Source organism: Sminthopsis crassicaudata, chromosome 3, assembly GCF_048593235.1.
Source record: "Sminthopsis crassicaudata isolate SCR6 chromosome 3, ASM4859323v1, whole genome shotgun sequence".
In the NCBI taxonomy this organism is placed as follows: Eukaryota; Metazoa; Chordata; class Mammalia; order Dasyuromorphia; family Dasyuridae; genus Sminthopsis; species Sminthopsis crassicaudata.
Window position 1 is genome coordinate 382,304,310 of NC_133619.1, and position 23,625 is coordinate 382,327,934.

Genomic DNA, 23,625 nt, shown 5'->3' on the forward strand with positions numbered 1-23,625 from the left:
TATCAATTATTATAAATCAATGACAATTTCAATTATATAAAATTATGTTCTCTGAGAAAGTCCAAAATCAAAATTTTGGGATAGTCGGCTATGATTTATTTTTCTTCATAATACTATATTCTTTTTCTTTCTTGAATAAATCTCTTACTTAAATAAAATAAAATAAAATAAGATAAAACCTTCAATAGATCCTTAATCAAATTCTATTCAATCTAAACCCTCTGCTTCTAAAACTCCATAATGTGATCTTACCTTAGCAATCTAGTATTATTTTCCACAAATCTCTGAATTGAATTTTTTTTTCTATTAGTCTTCCCTTAAGAGATAGGGATTGGGGACATGTTCAAAAACACTGAAGATTCTAGCTCAGTTATTCACTTTGTAGTGCTAGCAATTTATTGAGCTCATTCCTAGCTCTCTTACTCTCATTTTATGCTGTGGGTCTCTAAAACTCCAGCCTTTACCATTTTGACTGTTTAAATCAAACTCATTTCTAAAAGTCCACTTCAGATTCAGTCCAACATTCTCCACGAAGCTTTGTCTGTTATGTTGAACTCTTACACATCTATTTCTCTAAAATTCCTTATCTCCTATCAAGATTTAAATTTGGCTCCTTGACTATACATTGCATCCTATTGTTCCTGACTTTCTATGTATGTTATTGTTGTTGCCAGTTAGATTCTAAGCTATGAGGGGAGCAGGAGAGAAGAGTAATTGGGACTGAAAAAAAAAAAAAAGCCTTATTCTTTGTCATCTCCAGAACCTAATACTGTGAAAAACACATAGTAGGTGCCCAATAAATATGAATTGTCCAAAGTATTTGTCTTGATAACACTTCAGAATCATTTGCTACCTGATCAATGTGGCTTATTCCTAGACATTAAAATGTAATCTTACCCAAAAGGAAAAGAAACACATACCAATTGGTTATAATAAACAATTTGAATACTGTCATTTTGTAATAGGAGTGAATTTAAAAAATACACACTTACATAAAGAATTTTACTAAAAAATTGGAATTAAGCCACAGATCAGAGAAGAGGCATCTCATAAGCTTTAATGTAACAGTTTTGCTGGGTCATTTCAGTAGTTTCTGAATTTCTATGACCCGATTTGAGGTTTCTTGACAAAGATATAGGTGTGGTTTGCCATTCCGGCTCATTTTATAAATGAGGAAACCTAGAATAACATTTACTTTCTTCATTTCCAGGAGTAACAATAGTTACTCCTGGAAAGAGATCATTCTAATTTACCAAGCTCCCTTTCTTATAGTTCGAGGGCCATGTTTAGAGACCTGATTTCTTTTCAGACTAACTTTAAATATCATGCATAAGCTTGACAGATAATTTTAGCAAGTCTATATAAGGCAGATCCATTATTTTGTAACTAATTCCATTTATGTATTTATATGAGCTACCATTGCCCTAAATGATAATTTACCATAATAATTAAGCTTTGAACATAAGAGCCTTTGGGGATGCATTCTGCAAGCTAATTTTATTGGATTGCTAATGGAAAGGTAGCATAGCATAGTAAAAAAGTGAGCTGAAGTTAAAAGTCAAGAAGACCAGCAGTGAAATCCTGCCCCAAAGACTGAGGAATAATCAAGAGAAACCATAACAGGATCATTTAAAATCTGAAAAAGATACATGCTTCTTTAAAAAGAAAATAGTTTTTGCCCAATTTATTACGTCAAGATATTTCACTGAAAAGGATATCTAAAATAAGAATTATTTATCTAAAATGAGAATCATTAGAAAATCTAGCAGAAAGAAACATTTTCACTATTTTGGTGGAAATAGGAGTAGCATTATATTCATTGTTGAATAAGTAAATGGACAGTTCTCTGAAATTCTGATATTATCTAGGAGCACTTTAATGTGAAAGCCTTGAATCTCTCACAGGATGCTATCCATCCTTGTTACATTTACTATGAATTTCCTCTAAAATTATTAAGAAGCCTTTGAATCTGGAAGAAAAGTACATAGAAGGTATGAACAAATGTCCTTAAAGAGTACAACCATTAATGACTTTCAGTGGGTCCCTTAAAGCTAAATGATGAGCATATTCAGCTTGCATTGATTTAAAATAAAAATCCTGATTATAATTAAGTCAACAATGTTATCCAATTTGTTATCCATTTTAATCCATTTTTAAAGATATTATATCTTTTTTTTCTAAGAGAAGAGTAAATATGTTTATTTATATATATATGTGTGTGTGTGTGTGCATATATATATATATATATATATATACATATACATATATGTATATGTATATATATATATATTTTTTTTTCTGCCTGCACCAACCCTATTTAATTTTTCCTGGAAGTACTCACAAGTCAGTCTTATCTGTCTAACATTTACATATGAAGCCTAATTTTGGCAAATTCCTATTTGAAGCAGATCAATGGTATAACATTTATTCAGTGACAGGAAAATTAGCTGTTGCAGTTTTAAAGTTTATGGGTATTTGTAATTAAAGGCTGATTCTTACATTCACCCTTGACTCAGAGTTACTTTTATTAAGTAGAGAGGTTGGACCAAGCTGACAAATTACAAAGTAATTTTAGAGCTGGATGAATTGTGTAGATTTCTATGAAGGGATTTATTAAAAAAAAACCACACATCCCATTTTAGACAAGTGAATCAAGCAGCTCTAGTTTCAAAACACCCACAAAATTCCTGATAAAATGAATTTGTGTCTGAACTTTAGCTAAACTTAAAAAAATAAAAAATAAAAGAGGCTGTTAGTTCATGTTTATGCAAATCCCCCCAAGTAGATCATATTTTGATTTGTTGGAAGAGTGATTTTTAAAAAGAAAATCAGTTCATGTCTTCATAATCTTATTTCTCCCATCAGAGATAATTATTTTCTTTTTTATCAGAAATTGCTTTAAAATGATCTAAACTATTTAGAGTAAAATAACATACTTAGATATAGAAGAAACCTAACCAACTCTATCATTTTACAGATGAGGAAATCAAAGCCCAGATACATTCATTAAACAATTACCTAGTGTGGAGAAAAAGAACTCACTACATGTAAAGCCAAAAGTCCTAGGTTCAATTTGGGGTTCTTGCGGGAATTTATTCAACTGTGAGATAAACTATAATTTATTATTTATATATGCTTTTATACATATGCATGTGTGTGTATATATATATATATATATATATATATATATATGTATATATATATATATATACATATATATGTATATATATATTTATGTATGAGCCTATATATACATATATATATATATATATATATATATATATATATATATATACACATATACATCCATACATATATAATTATTTGTATATAGTTGTTACATACTTTCTCTCCATTAGATTATGAGCTCATTGAGAACAGGGACTGTTTTTTACCTTTAGTGCCTGGCACGTTTTAGAAATTAAATAAATATTTGTCCTTTTAACTGTGGTCCTCAGCTTCCTCATTGGGAAAAAATGAATGAAATGTACTAGAGGATTATTTTTTTAAGTGCTTGCCAGAGATATAGTTTTCTGTGTCATTTATTTCAAAATGTAGTGAAAAACTATCTAATTCCAGCCTATTCCTCATGCACTTACTAATTGTGTGACCCTAAGCAAGTCATTTAAATTCTGCCTTAGTTTCCTTAACTCTAAAATGAAGATAATAATAGCACCTTACTCACAAGCTTGTTATAAGGACTAAATGATATAATATTTGTAAAAAGTGTTTAGCAAAATACTTTGCACATAATAGGCACTATATCATGTTTATTTCTCTCCCATTCCTTACTACCTCTAGGATATGCTGTAAACTTTTCTATCTGACTCTTAAAATCCTTTATAATGTGGTTCCAATTTAGTTTTGCAGATATATTCCATACTTTCTCCATCATACATTTTCTGATCCAGGAACATAAAGGATACATTCTCTCTGCTGCTTTTTGTGTGTTTCTGAACAAGTTCTTGCCTGAAATGAGCTCCTTCCCCACCTTCATCTCCCAGGTTCCCTGACTCATTTCAAGGCTGCATTCCTACTCATTCAATGCCTAGCCAAGCTCTAAGTACCCCACAATGCTTACTTCAACAACCTCTTCCCATTCTGGCAAGGGAAGTCTTTACATGCCTGGGGTAAATGTCCTCATAATTCATCAATGAGTTTGAGGCCTGTTAGTTGCTCTCGACCTGGTTTAGTCCATCTGCTGCAATGGTTTTTACTGTTGTGTAGCTACTGCACATGCCACAGCTTCTTGGAGTCATAGGTGAGAATTGGGTAAAAGGAGACACCAAAAGTGGATGAGCAAGCCCTGAAAAGAGCTGGACAAGTGCTCAAACTATAGGTGCTAGTCCTCCCTGAATGCTTTCAGAGAAACAGAGAGACAAAGAAAGTAAAAACAAAAGAGAGAAAGAGAAGGAGAGACAGAAAGAGAGAGAAAGAAAGAGAAAAAGAGAGAGAGAGAGAGAGAGAGAGAGAGAGAGAAAGAGAGAGAGAGAGAGAGAGAGAGAGAGAGAGAGAGAGAGAGAGAAAGACAGATACAGAGACAGACAGAGACATAGTTAAATAAACAGCTAAATATATAAATAAATACTTTTGGATTGAAGTCTACTTCATGTTCTGAGGAAGAGTTTAGACATGAATACCTGCAAGTTCTCTATTAATTAAAGACCATCATCTTCAACATATAGCCTTCTGTCTTCCCTTTACACACGCTGTTAAGCAATATGCTTATTAAAATGGAATATTTTGTAATGGGATGCCCTTGTTCCACTTTACCCCACTCCCAAACAAGTCTTTGTCATATGTCCAAGACTCTTCTCATTTTATCCTGCTATATAGACATATAGGTATTTGCATAATGCTGAAGATTCCTAGTGATTTTTTCCCTCTTCTTTTATCCAATCATTAGGTTCTTAGATTATTCTCATTCCCAGTCCTTTTGTGTTAGAATAGTATTATTGTCATCTCACCAACTGTTTACACTTGTTGCAAAAAGGGATAGTATGTGAAATCAAATCTATAACCAATACATAATTTGTCAATGGTTTCAATCTTTCTCAAAAGTTTACAAGAAGAAATGATGATTGACCTTAACTTCACCTCTGGACTTGTTCCCTAGACGTGCTAATGGAAAAAGAAATGGCAATTGAAGGCAAAAGGAAAATGAAAAAGAAACGTCCATATCTTCATATCAAGTAATCAATGTTCGAATCATGTAACGATGACTATGAATCTGAGCTGTAAAAATATTACAGCACAGCACAGTAACAGTCCATTTGAAAATTATGTCAGAAAATACTTTTCTCAATGGTATCATTATTTCCTAAGACTGAAGAATATCTCTGAAAGGAAATTCTCTCTAAAAGACTTACTAAATCTGAAAGAAGAAAGCTAGAGGGTAAAATGATAAATATAATTTTAAAGCCATTAGCTAATATATATGAGAGTTCAGAGAAGAAATGTTTGAAATTAGAGATATCTGTATAATGTACTTATGTTTCAAGGAGGTCTAAAAAGAATAAACTTGAAATTAAAGATTAGCCAACTTACAGGTATCTGCAAAGATATAAAGAACAGATAACAAACCAGTAATAAATACAGGAGTATCCTGAAGTACCATAATTACAGCAACTTTCAAAATCAATCAGACCCAGTGGTCAAGGGGAAACATCACTATTAGAGAAGGATCATGACAAGTGATACCTGAGAGCTATCGTATTATGTTATTATTATTTTAATTTATATATATATATATATATATATATATATGTACATATATATATATATATATATGTACATATATACACGTACTATATATGGATATATAAATATATATCATATATACATCATAATTATATATGCTTCTATAGCTTTTCCTTGATTTTAATATGAAGAACTATATAAGAAAATTATAATAATTATGATAACTAGGATTTTAAAAAAATAATAATCGGAAAACAACTTGGCCTAGGTACATTTCTGTCCAAATTTCTTTGAAGATGAAAAAGGCAACAACATAAAATTGACAAAACATTCAAATATGTGATTATGCAAACCTAGTTCATATGTGTTTTATATGCTAAATTAGAAGTAAGAGCAACTAGGTACAATAAATAGAGCACTTGGTTTTGGATCTGGAAGACTCATCTTCATGAATTCAAATCTGGCCTCAGACACTTACTAGCTAAGTGACTCTAGGCAAATCATTTAATACCATTTGCCTCAGTTTTCTCATGTGTAAAATGAACTGAAAAAAGAAATAGGAAACCACTCTAGTACTTTGCCAAATAAACCCCAAAATGGGGTTATGAAGAGTTGGACCCAACTAAATTGACCAAACAACAGCAACAAAATAGAAGAGACAGTTAATTTTTATATATTTATATATTTGATTATTTAATTGAATATGAGATTTACTTTGTGGTATTTCCAAAATATAGGTAAAAAGAGAGAAGAGAGAGAGAGAGAGAGAGAGAGAGAGAGAGAGAGAGAGAGAGAGAGAGAGAGAGAGAGAGAGAGAGAGAGGAGAGAGAGAGAGAAAGAAAAAAGGAGGAAAAGAGGGAAGGAGAGAATAGGATCCACAACATTCAACTAGGCATTTGTGGTAACATTAAATATTTAAATAATTGAACTTATTACCTAACTTCAAGGAACCTCATATTTAATAGATATGATAGACACAAAATAAGTGTGTGTGTGTGTGTGTGTGTGTGTGTGTGTGTGTGTGTGTGTGTAAAAGAAGAATAAGGTCCAAATAATATCATAATCTGGGTTGTTGCATGTCTGTGTGAGTGTGAGAGCAAAATTCAAGATGATATTGGAAAAGCTAAGAAATACATTATCTAATAATAATATGATGAAATTGCTGTTCACAAGTATCATATAGAAAAATCAAGTAGAAAGATTCACATGGTATAGATCTTGTGGCTGTTGTTCATCCTTCATTCTTGAAGAGGACCGATGACATCATGAGGATGATGTCTTGACTTGTGTGTGAATTGGATTTAAGTTAGGCAAAACCAAATAAAGTCATGAGTCTCACTCTCTTTTCCAGGGGCATCACATTCCAGTGGCAAGACAAGAATCAATGTAACTGGCAATGATCCTGAAGGAAGTAGGTGACATTGGCCTTTTTAAATTAAGGTCTTTCCTAGGATTAGCAAGGCACAAGCCCAGTTCAATTGGTCCTTTCTGAGCACTACATCATTTAACATTTAATACACTTCACCAAACATTTTGTTAAATCATTTACCATGTATGAAGTACGGTGTTAGATTCTGGGAAATTAAAGATGAAAAATTCTAGTGCCTGCTTTCTGTGTTAACAAAGCAGTGCTTACTAAAAAATTAAACATTTCATAAAATGTTTTTAATTCAAAAACTTTAAATGTTTCATTTGAGTCTAGCTAGCATGGTAAAGCTCAGTTCAATTCAATAAACATATATTAAACACCTGTTATGTTCAAAACACTATCCAAAGTGATGGAAATATAAGAAAAAAATAAGATAGCTTTTACCCTCAAGTTGTTTGCTTTCATTGTATGTGATATATAAAGATGAGAAAATATAACATTAGATTTTTATGTTTTGCTTGTCAGGAGCAAAGGGGGACAATAGCTAATATAGAAATTCCTCTCACCCATGCAAATCTTCAACTCCTTTGAAATGTACAGCTTTGGAGCGGTGTCTGGGACAACAATATTTTATGAGATTTGCTTGTGCTCTCCTAGTTATTGTGTGTCTCAAAGAAAGCATTGGAACCTTTGTCTTCTTGACTCTAAGTCCATACCTCCATTCATTGTCATGCTGCCCCTCTTAACAATAATGAAACATGTACATAGAGAAGTAAATGGGTGAAGAGGAAGACTCAGCAACTTTCTTTTGTAGGTGATGCCATATGTGAGTACTTTTAAATAAAAGTAGTTAAGAATAAATGCATTCATATTTTCTGAATATTTTCTCACATGCTAAAACCCAATAAACATGATGAACAAAAGGAAAGACTAGTAGATCAGTTCAACTGAAAAGAAAATCTTCAGATTAAAATGGTTTGTCTTATTCTATAAATATGATTTAAATAAGAGTTATATGTCTCTGAAAATGTTGGTATAGAGTCACATTCCAAAGTTTTTGAAAATGCGGTTAAACTTGACTTTAAATGTAGATGGCTTGATCCCACCTATGTTATGTTTTAAATACTATTAGTCCAAAAAGAACTAAAATGACTTTTGAGATATCAGAGCTAAAAGATGGAGAGGTCCTTAAAAATCACCTAAGTCCAACTATATTATTTTTATAGATGAGAAAATTGAAGCCCTAAGTTTCTACATGCAGTGAATTTCAGAAACAAAATTCTAATCCATGTCTTGTGATCCAAGGAGTAGTGATTTTTTACTGTAGTATACATTTTCTACCTTGGTTTCTATGGGAAGGTTCTTTCCAAATAAATTCCAAATATTCCAAAAAATATTCCAAATAAATAGGAGATATACAGATCTGTGGAGCATAATTCATTGATAAGTTTGGAACCGTTTGAACTTCATGGGGAAAATAATAATTTTTTCAGCAAATATAGACAATGGAGTGACTCATTACATATACTTTGTCTTTCATGAGTGAAAATAGTATGGTATATGGGGCTATCAGGGTTAAATCTTGATTTCATTTGCTGAAGAATGTGAATTGTTCCATGGCTCAAAGTGAACATCACATGTGCCTGATATCAAAGCAAACTAAAAATTTCTTGACAAACAATGGCATCATGATGTTCCCCCAAACCTAAGACCCTCTATTCAATCCACAGGCAAAATTATCTGATTGTCCTACTTTCTAGAGAAAAAGGATAACTTAGTGTATGCAATTTATAAAGTTTTCAGTGAATGTTAACATTGAAAAGAACATTAGAGATCATCACCTCATCCAAATCTCTCAATTTGGAAATGATGAAGTTGAGTGGCAGAAACGCTATGATTTCCTAGGAAGTGTTATTCTGACATCTGAATCCAGGTCCCTTATCTAAGATGAGTTAGGTCATACAGTGGAAGAGTCAAGCCTGAAGTCAAAAAAAAAACACTTCCTGAGTTCAATTGGGCCTCATACAAATTTTAACTATGTGATCCCAAGCAATACACTTAACCTTATTTGCTTCAATTTCCTAATTTGTAAAATAAGCTGAAGAAGGAAATGACAAAACATTCTAATATCTTTGCCATGAAAATGCCAAATGGGGTTATGAAGGGTTAGACATGACTGAAAACAACAAAACATTCCTAACTAGTAATTCATTGTCCTTTACTCTCTTGTTAGGAGAACTCCTCAGTACAGATACAAAAATCCTGTTTAATAAAATAGGGTCTACAATAATCTAGCAAGCTAAATAACCTTTCAAAAGTTTTAAAAATTATTTATAAGGCAATATTTTATCATATATAGACTCAGTAAAAATTCAATGAATTACATTGAAATTCTATTATACAGCTTTTTATAGTAATTTCCTCTAATTTTTTTTTTTTTTTTACTTGATTCAATATTGTTTGCTAGGCTTGCTGATTTAAAGGAAGGGCATTTTAAATACAATTCATTTTGCTTTATTTTTAATGGATATGACTTCAGGATTGTTTCAGCTTTTTAACTTTATCCAATTCAAGCTATATTTTCTTTTGACATTTCCATGATCTTAAAACAAACAAAGCAAGCAACAAAACAACAAATACCACAGGATTTTTCTCTCTTTTACTGTCTCAAAGAAATATCATATTAGGATTCCTGTTCTAAAACATGCTTCTCATCAGGCAAAATGCTTTCAGGATATCATATCTCTAGGCACAGAGAGAAGTGTTAAGCAAGAAAGAGCAAATGCTACAGTTTCCAGTTTACCTCCTACCTTCTAGTAATTTTAATGCCTGATAAAGTGCTAAAGCATGTAGGAATTGTGAAATAACTAAAAAGGGACCTAAAGATTAGAAAGATAGAGAAGATTTGAAAATGAAATGATATATTCATAAATGTGAAGGAGCAAAACAACATATTCAGGGGAAAAAATTGGGGAAAGATTTGTTTTCTGGTTCATTTTTAAGATAAATTACACATAAAACTATTACTTTACAAGAAAAGAGGTCCAGTTCCTAATCTATAATGCTAAAGTATCACATATTATATCTGGAAAATGCTTTAAAAATTGTTGAATTTTTCCTACGGGGGGAAAAAAAAAACAGCTTTTACATTTTATTGTTTATCTTCATTGATTGTGGAAGTTTCCATAAAGAAACTCCCCCCCCCCCCCAAAGTGCTGCTGGTCAGTATCTATCCTGCAATTTATAGATTTAAGGAATTGGAAGGAGGGAGGGGATTTAGAGCTTTAATGATTTGTTTAGAATCAAATCATTAAAATTCTGAAACAATCTTTCTAATTGGAAATTGGTGCTTTATCCATTATACCACACTATCTCTCAATCTGTAGGTAACCACTAAATAAAAATTTTTTCAAATCACAGCATTTCAGAAGTTGGAGGGAGCATTGAAGGCCATAGAATTTAAATTTCACAGGTAAGAAACAAGAGGCCCAAAAAAGGTAGTTGTTCAAGATCTCCCAAACAGTTGCAGAATCAGAGTTAAAATAGAAATATCTTTTGATTTAGTAAGAATCAATGTTCTTTCTACGATATCATGATTCTTTGTTTCACTTTTCATATTTAGAACATCATATTTCTTTTTAAAAGTATATATAAATTTCCCTTTAAAAATACCTCCATTCTTTTGAAATTAAGTTCCTTGAAATAAAAATAATTGTCTCAAAAACATAAACAGTATTCAACTGTGAACAGCTTGATTAGTCAGTGCTTGAATTATCCATGTTCTTAGTCTTTTGTTCTTCCCTCCTAATGAATAGTTTCTATTTCTCTAAAACTTTACTTACCAAATAGCTGGTAAAAGGACAGGGAGAGGAAATAAAACTCAAATAAAGGGAGAGTTCTATTTATTCCTGACTATTCAAATGATAATTAACCATGTGCATAAATAAATAATTCAGTCTTGGTTTTAAGAGTATTATCTTAGTATAGTGGAAAAGCAAAACATATAACAATGTTTAGCCATGAAGAACTTCCTGTATCCTGTATCTTGTTCAAAGAGATGTTGCTTAAATATAGCTAATTGCTTGTACTATATATCATCTATAGCCTCTCTTAACTTTTTGATCAATATATCATCTATGTCTTATTGAAGTACAAATTTTTTAGTGATGAAAATGTTTTTATGCTCAAGAATTCCTGTTCCCTGTTAGTAAAATGCTTGCTTAATGAAAAATATATATTTTTAGCAGAGCCAATCAGAAGAAAACAATAATTTCCTTTGACTTTGCTGGGTCATTTCCATACCCCATACCTCACATCTACAATACAAAAGAAAGTATGTAGAGAAAATAAAATAGAATTTGTGGTCAGAAATAATAATCTTCTCAGTGCAGTTCCACTGAAACTAAAATATATAAACTTCAGCAATTGTGAAAAGGTTTATTTCAGGTACCCAAGACACTCTGGAGGAAAAAGAAGTTGAAATGGACAAATGGAGGCTATTTAAATGAATTTTATGTTAACCTTTCCTACATAACCAAAGATAATTAGGATCCAGCTTTTCTGTGAATCATATTTAGGCTTGAAGTAAAGAATGGCATCATAGCACAACCCAGAAAATAATTGTGAAATAAGTAAAATCACAGTAAACAGAGAATCAATAGAAGCAAAGTTCACATTGTCAGATGTAATACTGTAAAAATAAATATTAAGTCCCATTATGGACAACTTCACAAAGCTCCGAGCTAATAAGGGGGCAGGGGAAGAAGATATAATTATACAAATGTGCACATTGATTATGTTTCTGATGCTAATGGATCACTAACTGGTCTCAGCTTTCAATAGTTCATAATTTATCAACAACCAATCAATAGGAAGATTCATAATTGTAGAAACACTGCACTTACCCATGATGGTTAGAGCAGTAGCTTTTGTTAATTCTTCTTTCATTGACTCAATGACTTCTAAATTGCCCCCATCCAGGTTGCATCTATTTATGGTTCCATTACCTGAGCTGATCCAATAAAGTTTGTTCTCCACGTAGTCTATTGATAGACCTGTAATTAAATAATACAGCTTAAACAACATGATGGACACTTAATGGATATTTAGTATCATTAGGGTAGAGGGGAAAAATGGAACCATATAGTGACCTATCAACAAAATAAATATCCAAAATATGATTTTTTGAAAAAAAATTACATGTGGGAATATGGTTTGAGACAATTGTTTGGCTTTTCCTATTTAAAACAAATCACTCTTCTAGTTAAGTAATGGTGAGCTCTTTTATATAAACATCAGACATTTCTTACAAATTAGGAACTTGAGCTTCTAGGAGATTGTGACGTGCTCAAGTGTATATAGTAAAAGACAAAGCTAAGATTTGAATTTAAGTCCTTTGACATTAAAATTGGTCAAAAACTGTGAAAACATCTATTAATCACCCACTGTGTGCCAGAAACTATATTAATCACTGGGAACACACACACACACACACACACACACACACAGAGAAGATAACAGTCCCTTGTCTTAAGGATCTCACAGTCCAAAAGTAACATATGAATAATTATGCACTAATATCCTTTGTAAAGGATAAATAAGAAGAAAAATCAACAGATGGAAGGCACTAGAGTTAAAGGGAATTAGGAAAAACTTCCTGTAATAAGTGAGACTTTGGTTAAGATTTGAAAAAAGTCAAGGAAGCCAGGAGTCAGAGATACAAAAGGAGTATATTCTATGGAGACAGTCAGTGAAAATGCCCAGAGTTGGGAAACATAGTATCTTCTTTCAGCAACAGTCTATCTTTCAATGTTACTGAGTCACAGTATACATTAGAATTGCCAAGGGAGGATGTTAGAAATAAGAAGACTAGAAATGTGGGACTGGAATGGGGGGAACAGGATGGGGCAGGTTATGAAGGGTTTTGCAAGCCAAAGACAGGATTTTATAATGGAAGAGACTACTTGTAAATAAATAAAACCAATAAAAAAAAAAATATATATATATGTATATACACATATACAAAATAAAGCTCTAGGAATGAGGGATAGCCACAAAAAATGTAAGGAGCAGAGCATTCTAGGAATGAGGGATAGCCACAAAAAATGTAAGGAGCAGAGCAAAGAGATGGAGCAACTTTGTTCATAGAATAGCCAGAAGACCAGGGTCACTGGCTGGAGGAATGTGTAGTTAAAGAATAAATTATTAAAAGAATGTAAAGATAGGAGGGAGCTAGGTAATGAAGAGATTTAAAAGTCAGAGCTTTTGTATTTGAACTTGAGGCAATAGGGAGCCATTGGAGTTAATTGAGTTATGTTTCAAGGACAGGGTGACTAGATCGTACCTGAGCTTTATGGAAACCAATTTAGTGGCTGAATGGAAAATTAACTGGAGTGGGGAGATGTGACACAGGCAGATGCAAAAGAATTTTTTTTTTCCCTCTGAGGCAGTTGGGATTAAGTGACTTGCTCAGGGTCTCACAGCTAGGAATTGTTAAGTGCTTGAGACCAGATTTGAACTCAAATCCTTTTTACTTCAGGAATGGTGCTCTAACTACCTAGCTGACCCCACAGCAGAAATTTCTTGCAATAATGCAGGTGTGAGGTAATGAGGTCTGTAGCAGAGTGGTGGTAATGTCAAAGAAAAGAAGGAAGCATATTCAAAAAATGTTGCAAAGGTAACATCAATAAATCTTGGAAACAGATTGGACATGGGGAAGGTGAGGAGAAAGGATGAGGAATCCAGGATGAATGACTTTTAGATTGAGGAATGGGGAGGATAGTTGCCTTCTATGGTAGGAAAGGGAAGATTTAGTGGGACTTAAAGGGAAATTATAATGAGTTTCCTTCTGGAAACAGTGAGTTTAATCTACCTTTCTAATTAGAAAGGGGGAGATTTATTGGACAATAGACTTCATGATTTGCCTCATGATTAATCCAAACTTCAAGAATTCTCAAGCTCAAGAAAATAAGGAATGGACCTTCTAGAAAGAGAAGAAAATTTCCTCAGAGTTGCCACCTTTTGGAGGAAGAAGAGGATTGCTCATCAAATGTTCCAAACCCAAATATACCATGCTCGTTCCCATTATTACAATGAAAGTCTTGGGTAGGAGGTAGGAGTGAAGAGAAAAGTAAAAAAAACCAAAATAACCACTCTAGAATCAGCTCCCATAATTATAACCAACCAATGTGAACCATATATATAGTGTTAGTATTTATATAGTATTATTTTATATATAGTAATATTTATATATTATTATTATTATTAATTATATATTATAATTGCATGTAAATCACACAATACTTTATTCTCATTCTTTTCATGGAACATAGCAAAGGCATTATTAGTATGCCCATTTTATAAATGACAAAATTTATAAAATGTCATTTATAAAATGACAAAAAAAGTGCCTCAATGGTTTAAGTAAGTTATTATCAAACTTATGAGATCTTATTTTTTTCCCTGAGTGCTACTTCAAATGATCAATCAATCAATATTTATATAGTTTCATCTATATGCCACCATACTAGTAATATGAGATAGAAAAACAAAAATGAGACATACCCTGTACTCAAGGATCTTGCCTATTATTGTGAGAGAAAACATGTAAGGATAAAGCCACACAAAAAGTAAAAATAAAAATAATTATGGAATATGTAATGGTGGAGTATGTCACTAGACATACTCCAGAAATCAGAAAAGACCTCATCTAAGAGGTAGCATTTGAGTTGAGTTTTGAATGAAGATACTTATTTTAGGAGTCAGATATGATGAAAGAATACATTATAAGAATGGGGAATAGTTTATACAAATGCATTAAGATGGAAATGTTTTATTCAAGGAATAAAAAGAAATTCAGTTTTAGCTCTACCATAGAATACCTGAAAATTAATAATATATCATATAATAGAAAGGGGGGCTGGAGATAGGTAGTACAGGACTTTAAATTTTAACAGAAGAATTTGTATTTGATCTTATAAGTAATAAGGAGTCAATAGTATAGTGGGCAAAAATGTGATATGGGCAGAACTGTTCTTCCTTCAGAAAGATTGCTTTCATAGCAAGTTAGATCATACTTATAATTCAAGTTAGGAACCATAGACAGACCAGTACTAAAATTATTGAAATAAAATAAGTGAGAAGTAATGAAAACAAATAAATTATAATGGTGATTATACAATAGAGAGAAAGTAATGAAGAGAGTTGATAATGAATAGAGAATCATCAAGTATGAGTAAATAATTAGAAAACTGGGGAAAGACAAAGTAAGGAATTGAGGGTGATGTGTAACAGAAGAGTATCAATATTATCATAGGTTATTTCTAGCGTTGGTACTCATGCTACCTTTCTTCAATGATCTGTGGTTTTGTTTGTGTGGTTATTGCAGTTAACAACTACTTGGGAGCTGGTGTAGCCAAAAAATTAATTCTCCTACAGCTGACATGGTGATGAGACTCTCCAAACTAAATTAAATGCAAAGTTTCCCCTTTTTGGCAAGATCTGTTAAAATTTGTTTTCCTTTGGCCTGACATTCAAGAAACCAAGGTCTTATTCATGCCACAATGGGGTATTGGTGAAGGAATTTATTGGAGGTTTTGGTCTTAATAAAAAAGAATTGGAAACATTCTATAATGATCTATTTCATTCACTTCTTTCCTTTCATACCTCTCTTTGTTCTCTTTTATGATTTTTTTTTATCCCGCTGTCTCTTTGCCTTTCTGACTTTTCTTCAATTTATGTTTTAAAGATTTATTTTCTAGCTATAATAACAAAAATACTTAGTCCCATTGACAATACTCAAAAATCAAGAATATTATTGAATCTTCTCCCACACTCTGGAGTTACTCACTTGTTAATTCTCCCCAAACATATCTAAATCAATTGAGATTAATTTATCTGAATGCACTTAATTGTAAGACACTCTACAAATACATAGGATAACTATTATAATTATTTTTCATTCACTATATAAAGTAGTATATCCTAAACAATATTACCACAGTATCATAATCAATCATCCATTGGTCATCTATTTAAATGAATAAAAAATGTAGCACAGTTTGTTAAATTCTGCGTACTAACATTTGTAATTGCAAATGCATTCCTCTATAGATTCATTCAAAGTACATTGAGAGAATACATCTTAAAAATGATTAATTATTCCTAATAAAAGAAGTGTATGCTTTAAATTACTAGGGTATTTTTACTATATTTTCATATAGTAAAAATAGTATTTTCATATAGTATATTTGTAATCTGAAAGAGATTTGTAATCTGAAAGAGAAAGAAAAAAAAAGTTTAAATTGGCATGTTGAATATTTTCAGTATTAAAATTCACTCCATAAATTTATATACCACAGGGGAAAGTTACTCAAGTTTTTGCTTATATAGTCATCAAACTCAAGCTTTTTCTTTAACTTGTTGTACTACAAGCATATATCAGTGTGTTTTCAAATAGACTGGGCCTCAAATTAAACCCTAATGGGAATGATACCTTTAGATTCATGTTCCTTTTACTGTAGCCTCTAAATGATTAGCTAAATTACAAAAGTTGTGGAGAAAGTTGTAAGGCTGAAGTATCTTATGATTTAATTAAGAATTTAAACATAAATATTTTTGTGTGAATTGAAACTATTTCTCTATATGTGCATAAAACATACAAAAAATGCATGCATGTGCATATATATATATATATTATACACACACACACACACACGTAAATGTGTGTGTGTTTATATACATTAAAACTTTTTTGTGGTGACCAAAAAAATACTCAAAATAAACCCAAACAAGCTTGGGAATAAAATGTATCCCCATCAATTGGGAATGACTGAACAAAGTATTGACATGTGAATGGAATGGGAAATTATTGTACCATTAAAAATGGCATAAAGAACTGAAAGAAACTTGAAAAAGTATATCAACTGATGCAAAGTGAAATAAGTAGATCAAGAGAAAATAGTGATATTAATATTTAAAAAATACACCACTGAAAAATATCAGAACTCTGCTCAATGTAATAAGCAAAACCTGACTAGAGGATTTGATTTTTATTTATGGTGGAAAGGTGTGAAAGGAGGGAAACCACTGACAGAAATGACCAATGAGCATATTGGTTTGTTTTGTTTTACTATACTTTTTTTCTGAAAAGTGTAAGTTCTACTGGTGACAAAAATAAAATGAAAGACCAGAGGGATATTATAACAATGTTTTAAAAACAACAATATTTTTTAAAAGAAATAAACTGATATTCATGAACTGAAGTGTGTCTATACCAAAAATCTCTTAGAGAAAAAAAAAAAAACAACAAAAAAAAACAGCCATTAAATCAGCAAAGAGCTAACTTCATCAAAATCAGCTATATTTAATTCAAGTGGAATTACCCCAAATATTGGGCAGAACACCAAATCAACTATTGCAAGATGTGGACAGACTTTTAATGAGTTTTCGAAGAAGAATCTTTAACAACAAATGTTTAAAAAAAAAACAAAGAAAGAATAATTCCCTGAAATAACTACACCCAGAGAAGGAACACTGGGAAGCGAATGTAAATTGTTAGCACTACTGTCTATCTACCCAGGTTACTTATACCTTCGGAAGCTAATAATTAATGTGCAACAAGAAAATGGTATTTACACACATATATTGTATCTAGGTTATATTGTAACACATGTAAAATGTATGGGATTACCTGCCATGGGGGGAGGGAGTGGAGGGAGGGAGGGGATAATTTGGAAAAATTAAAAAAAAAAAAAAAAAAAAAGACTTATTCATGAGTACATTGTTGTTAAGTATTAAAATTAGAATTTAAATCTAAAAAAAAAAAAAAAAAGAATAATTCCCTGATGTATAGGACTTTATCTCATTTGAGCTACTCATCTCCAGTCCTGAAAAAACAAGTTTGTGTAATGGGACAAAACTACCCTAGTTTAATAATGTTAAATGGTGTTGGAAGAAGAGAATAGTCATTAAATTACTGAAGAGAAATCACTATGAGTGAGGGTGGGAGAGTTCTCCTGGAAGCTCTAGAAGCAACCTTGATTCATAAATAAAGAAAACACAAAAATTAATTTTTGTTGCTGTATTATTTTCACTTTATAGTTTAAGACTAAAAGTAAGTCTGTATACTGAATGTATTGGATCTTGAGTCAAAAAAAAATCTACATTGAAATATCCTATCACTTAGCTACATAACTAGGGACAAGTAATTTTGGCTTTCACCATCTTAGTTGCTTTCATTTAAAAATCTTATATTATTTGCCTCCCATTATTCTTATGAATAAAGTGTTTTACAAATCTTATTATTATTGAAGAATTGCTATTCTCATTCTTAATTGAAAAATTTCCAATTTTCACTTACAATGATAATTTCATTGAATTATTTTTATTTAAATAAATCTGATTTTTTATTTAAAAAGCTGTATTACTTAAGTTACATAATCAAGTATTATCTTAATAAAAAATTAAGATATTAATACATTTTGAAAATTATAATTTGGAATATATATATTATATAATGATATATTATAGGAAAAATCACAGGAAAGGAATGAAAAAGAAAACACATCATTTAAGGGCATTTTTCCCATGTCATTTTATTTGGGGTGTGTGTGTGTGTGTGTGAGTGTGTGTGTGTGTGTGTGTGTGTATGTATGTACATGAGAGTCTTACTAAACTGATAAGGCAATGACTTATCTTAAATATTTTGTTGCATTCCATTTTAATCCATTCTTTAAAAAAATTTAAAGCAAAAATTAATTCTATAAACAACATAGAATTAAAACTAAAAATGTAAATATATAGAAAGGAAATTCAGAAAAATAAAGCTTTCTTGGAAAGTAGCTGACAAAGATTATTCTGTCCCATTCTATTCCAAATTTTCATCTAAAACAGTAAGCTAATATTATATATCGTTAACATCTCTGAAATTTGTATATCCCATTTTATCCAGCATATGGTTTAGAACTATCAATGTTACAGAATGTTCAATGTAATATTTCTAAGATCATAATTCACTGAAATCTAAAAAGTTAATAAGGGAAAACTCAAAACATGACTTTCTGATCTTAGATTCATTTCTCTGGATCTTAACTTTAGTTATCTATAAAATTAGGGGGATGGATTCAATCCCTCTGTTCTACACATGTCCCTTCACAGGTACTCATATAACAACACTATTATAGTTATTATCTAATACTGTGATATCCATTATTCTTGGTCCAAAACTTAGAACACATGAGAAAATGTAAAAAATGGAAAGAGAAGCCTTAGTGTGGTAATAACAAAGGATTAAAAAAGTGTAAGATCAGAATATTTCTCTGGTATATTCTTACTATTTGGAAAAAGTGATGATCTGAAGTGGTAAACTCTGAGGATGATATGAATGAAAGTTACATAGAATGGACAAGAACGAATAGATTGTGATCTGCATTCCAGAAGAAAGATCCTAAAGTGATAACATCACAGGCCATTTGAGCATGTGAGTAGATTCAGAAGGCCAGTAGCATATCTGCTAAAGAACATAATAGTAACCTAGAATAGTGGAAAAAATCTGGGTTCTTATGCTGATTTCTTTAGTTAAGTCACTTAATCACCTTTGGCCTCAATTTCCTTGTCTATAAAGGGAGTAGGAACAGAGAAAGAAAAAATTGGATAAGTTCACTAAGTTTAGCTCTAACATTCTTTGATTTTTCATCCTTCTGTTCTTTTTTATATTACCTTATTCATCTACTCATCCACTCTCTTTATTTCTATCTCTGTATCTTTCTTTCTGTCTCTCTCTACCCCACCTTCTCTCTCACACAAGCACTTGAAAACCTTCAGTAGCTCTCTATTTCCTATAATATAATTTTTATTTTAATATTTAGCCTAGCATTTAATTCTCTCAACAATATGGCTGTCATTGTTCTATTGTTATTTCCTGTTATTATTCTTAAAGTAATCTTCATGCTGTCCATGTCAAATATTCCAATGCTAGTCTTCTTTCTTTTTTTAAAAAAAAATTATATTTTTATCAAAATATTTTCTCTACCTCTCACTTTCCTTCATTCCTATTGAGAAAAAAGAAAAACAAAATCCTTAGTCAAGCAAAACATGTTCAAAATATGTTCTATTCTGGATCCTAATTCCATCATTTCTCTTTTAGAAGATGGAGAGCATAGCTCACCACTGGTCTTCACAAATGATAATCTGTTACTATATTGATGTGACTTCTTAAGTCTTTCAAAGTTGTCTTTACAATGTAGTATAAATTGTTCTCCTAATTCTAATGTTTCCATTCAAATGCTTTCCTAAGTTTCTCTGGAGCCCACTTATTTCTTCATTTCTTAGAGTATAATAATAAAATATCAGGCATTACTTAGTTGATAGGCATTTTCTTAATTTCTACTTCTTTATCACCATGCAAAGAGTTGCTCTAAATATTTTTATCCTTATAAATTATTTTGCTCTTTCTTTATATAGATAATGCTATTATAACTACATCTAGGAATATGCACAGTTGAATTATTTTTGAGTTAAATTAGGAAGCAGAGAGAATTCTATTCTTCTATGCCTTCTCTGTTATGAGAAGAGAGTGGCCAGCCTCTGCCCCCAACTTACTTGCAGAATTAAAATTTCCCTTGGAGAAGTGTAGAAAAAAGATGATACTAGAGATATCTATCTATTTATGCCTTTCCATGAATTACTTAGAGAGTCACATTTCACTTGAATCTTGGTGAAATAATCTGTAAAAAGTGTAAAGAAGGAAAGACCAATGAATCTGGATGTAAGGAATAGATCTTAAAGAGGAGAAGAATGGAAGTACAAGACTTCTGATCTTTTCTATAAAATAATGTTATCTTCTAAGAGAAATTGGAATTGGGGCTTGAGGAGAATGAGGTTCATAGTATATGTGGGCAATGTTATAGGATATTATTATAAAATAAACAAAAATTCACAATGATGGAGAACACAAATAAAACAGTTGACTAAAAATGTGAATAATTAGGTAACTGAACTTATCTGAACTTATTTTTCCTCCAGTAAAACCTTATAATTCTCTTAAGATTTTCCTTATAAATCACAAAGTATACCTACCCCAAAATAACATTCTTGGTTCTTTTCCCCCTAAATTATTGGTTCATCATCTATTTTGGGTATATTTTAGTGATCCCCAATATTTTTGAGGGGGCATAGGGGCAAGGGTTTGGTTTATTTGTTCATTTTTGTTTTGTATATAGTCAAGTATTAATGTATTTGTGCATGTGTGTTATCTTAGCTCTGAAGCATATACCTTACTTTTGTTTTTGTATGTCCACTACTTTATACAATATAGATCATAATAGACACTTATAAGTTGATTAATTGACATGCCACTTACAACAACTAAACAAGAGGAAAGAAAATGATCCCCTTAAAAACAGATATGATTTGAAGGAGTTTAACTTAGACTAACTAGTATTACCTAGAAAGGCTTGCAAGTTATCTTATAAATACTATGTGTTTCTCAGGTGCAAAAGTCTTATATACAGGAAAATAGTTATTTGTCCAACTCAGGATGTTACTGTATCATTTCCCTAGGTATCTTCTTCTTTTCATCTATTCTCAACATCTCCCGCTCTTCAGAGTATCATGAATTGATCATGCTTTCTAAACAGCAAATATGTCTGTTCTTTGTAATGTGTATGTACATAATGGAAACAAATTTTAAAGGTAGATAAACATAATCCAGAGAAAATTTTGATTAGCTATTAAAGTTCTTCACAATATTTTTATATATTTGGGATATTTTTGAAAATGTCAATATAATTCTTGATTTCACAGATAGTAGCAGATTAAAAGATGTTTTTTGAAATACATTCCATTACAACTTTATACAACTTTAGGAGTTAGCTCTATCAGTGAGTTATAGAATGTTTAATATGACAGCAAACTCATAATTCAGAAGTAATTCACTGAAATTGTAATGCCGGAGAAACTGAGGCAAGATAGAGATTAGACAGTTTTTAATATTTTATTAATTGGAGAGTTTAATTGACTGGACAGGACTCTTGTCTCAAAGTATTCAGTGACGAATGGGAGAATGTCAAACCCTTTAATAACTTTCAAACAAAGAAAAGAAGAGCAGAGCAGGAAAAGTTCTTACAGAACCTTTTGGTTCTTTCAGGATGGGGAGAACAATAAACTGACAACCAGAGTCAGGATGTTTGAATAAACAGAAGTAAGGATGTCAATTGAAGTATCCAGGATGGTCTTATCTCTTGGAATATTTTAGAGGATAAGTGTCACAAATTTTTTGAAGGCAGAGGGAGCTAGGAGCCAGGATGTCTGATCTGCTCCTCATCTCCCATTGACAACTTATAACCTTAGAGCAAATGGTCCTCAGTCTTAATGAACAAGAGGGTTTTTACAACTTAAGGGGACTGAGGCAGAACAGTTAAGGAAACTGAGATAGAACAATTCAGGGAAACTCAGTCAGGACAATAAGGGAAACTAGTACAGGGAAACTAAGGTAGAACAGCTCAAGGAGACTGGGGCATAACAAAATCCAAAAGATAATAAGGAAAACCTAATTAAAGAGAGGATTCTTCATACTTTGATCTTCCACTCAATTCATATGTTGCCATAGACAAGTCTTCCTACTTTTCTGGGTGTTATATTTTTCATCTACAAAATTAGGGGATCCAATTAAATGGTCTCCAAGTTCTTTTCAGACCCACATTCTCAAAAGATTCTAAGTTAGAAAGGAAGTCAAAGACTATTTTAGCTGTTACTTGACCCTTTGAGATGAGAATAAGTATATTTACTTGGCATGACTAACTCCATTTTGTTTTAAGCCTCCATTTTATAATCTAGTAATAGTAGTAGTAGTAGTTTTTAATAAGGCATTTATTATAAAAAGATAAGCATTTATGTATTGTTTGGAAATAGGTTGTACCCCCCAAATTTGATAAAGAATTAATAAACATTTGCTAATAACAAGCATTTCTGAAAATCTAATTAACCACTGACAAGTATTTGTTAATGATAGGAAACTAAAGCTTTCATTGGTAGTTTCCTTTCATCATAAGCTCAGGTATTAAATGACCAAACATTATTTATAATATAATTTATTAATGCCCATAGCGAGAAGCAAATTAACAAAAACAACAACAACAATGACTTCTCTTTGGTCACTATAGGACAGACTCCTGCTGTTTCGACAACCAGAAATTAGAAAATTTGAGTATCCCATATTTGCTCTTATACTGCAGTCCTGACTGACCAAGACTTGTCAGAATCTTAACTTGGAGGGATATACATGGTTCCTGGATGTACAGAGAGGGAATTTTATGGTAAACACCAGCAGGAGACATGTTTATCTGGATCTTTAGGACTTATGAAAATTTGTTCCTATAAGGATTGATATTTATATTGTTGAAGAGATAATTGCATGCTTTCAGTGACTAGAGTGATTGTATGAATTGAGGGGTATAAATATAATTTTGTATTTTCATTGCACTAATCTGAATGTGTAACTGTTAAGGTGACTGTACCATGTGCTATATACAATCATACATAATTTTTATCACCAAATG

General features: G+C 31.5%; 1 protein-coding gene across 3 annotated transcripts in view; it reads right to left on the reverse strand.

Moving 5' to 3' along the window:
* Window positions 1–23,625, reverse strand: part of LRP1B (LDL receptor related protein 1B) — a 2,473,587-nt gene that overhangs the window by 703,783 nt on the left and 1,746,179 nt on the right. For all 3 annotated transcript variants that reach the window (XM_074301983.1, XM_074301982.1, XM_074301981.1), the window contains one exon: window positions 11,974–12,123. In XM_074301983.1, the coding sequence (XP_074158084.1) occupies window positions 11,974–12,123 (150 nt within the window). The remainder of the gene's footprint in view (window positions 1–11,973; window positions 12,124–23,625) is intronic.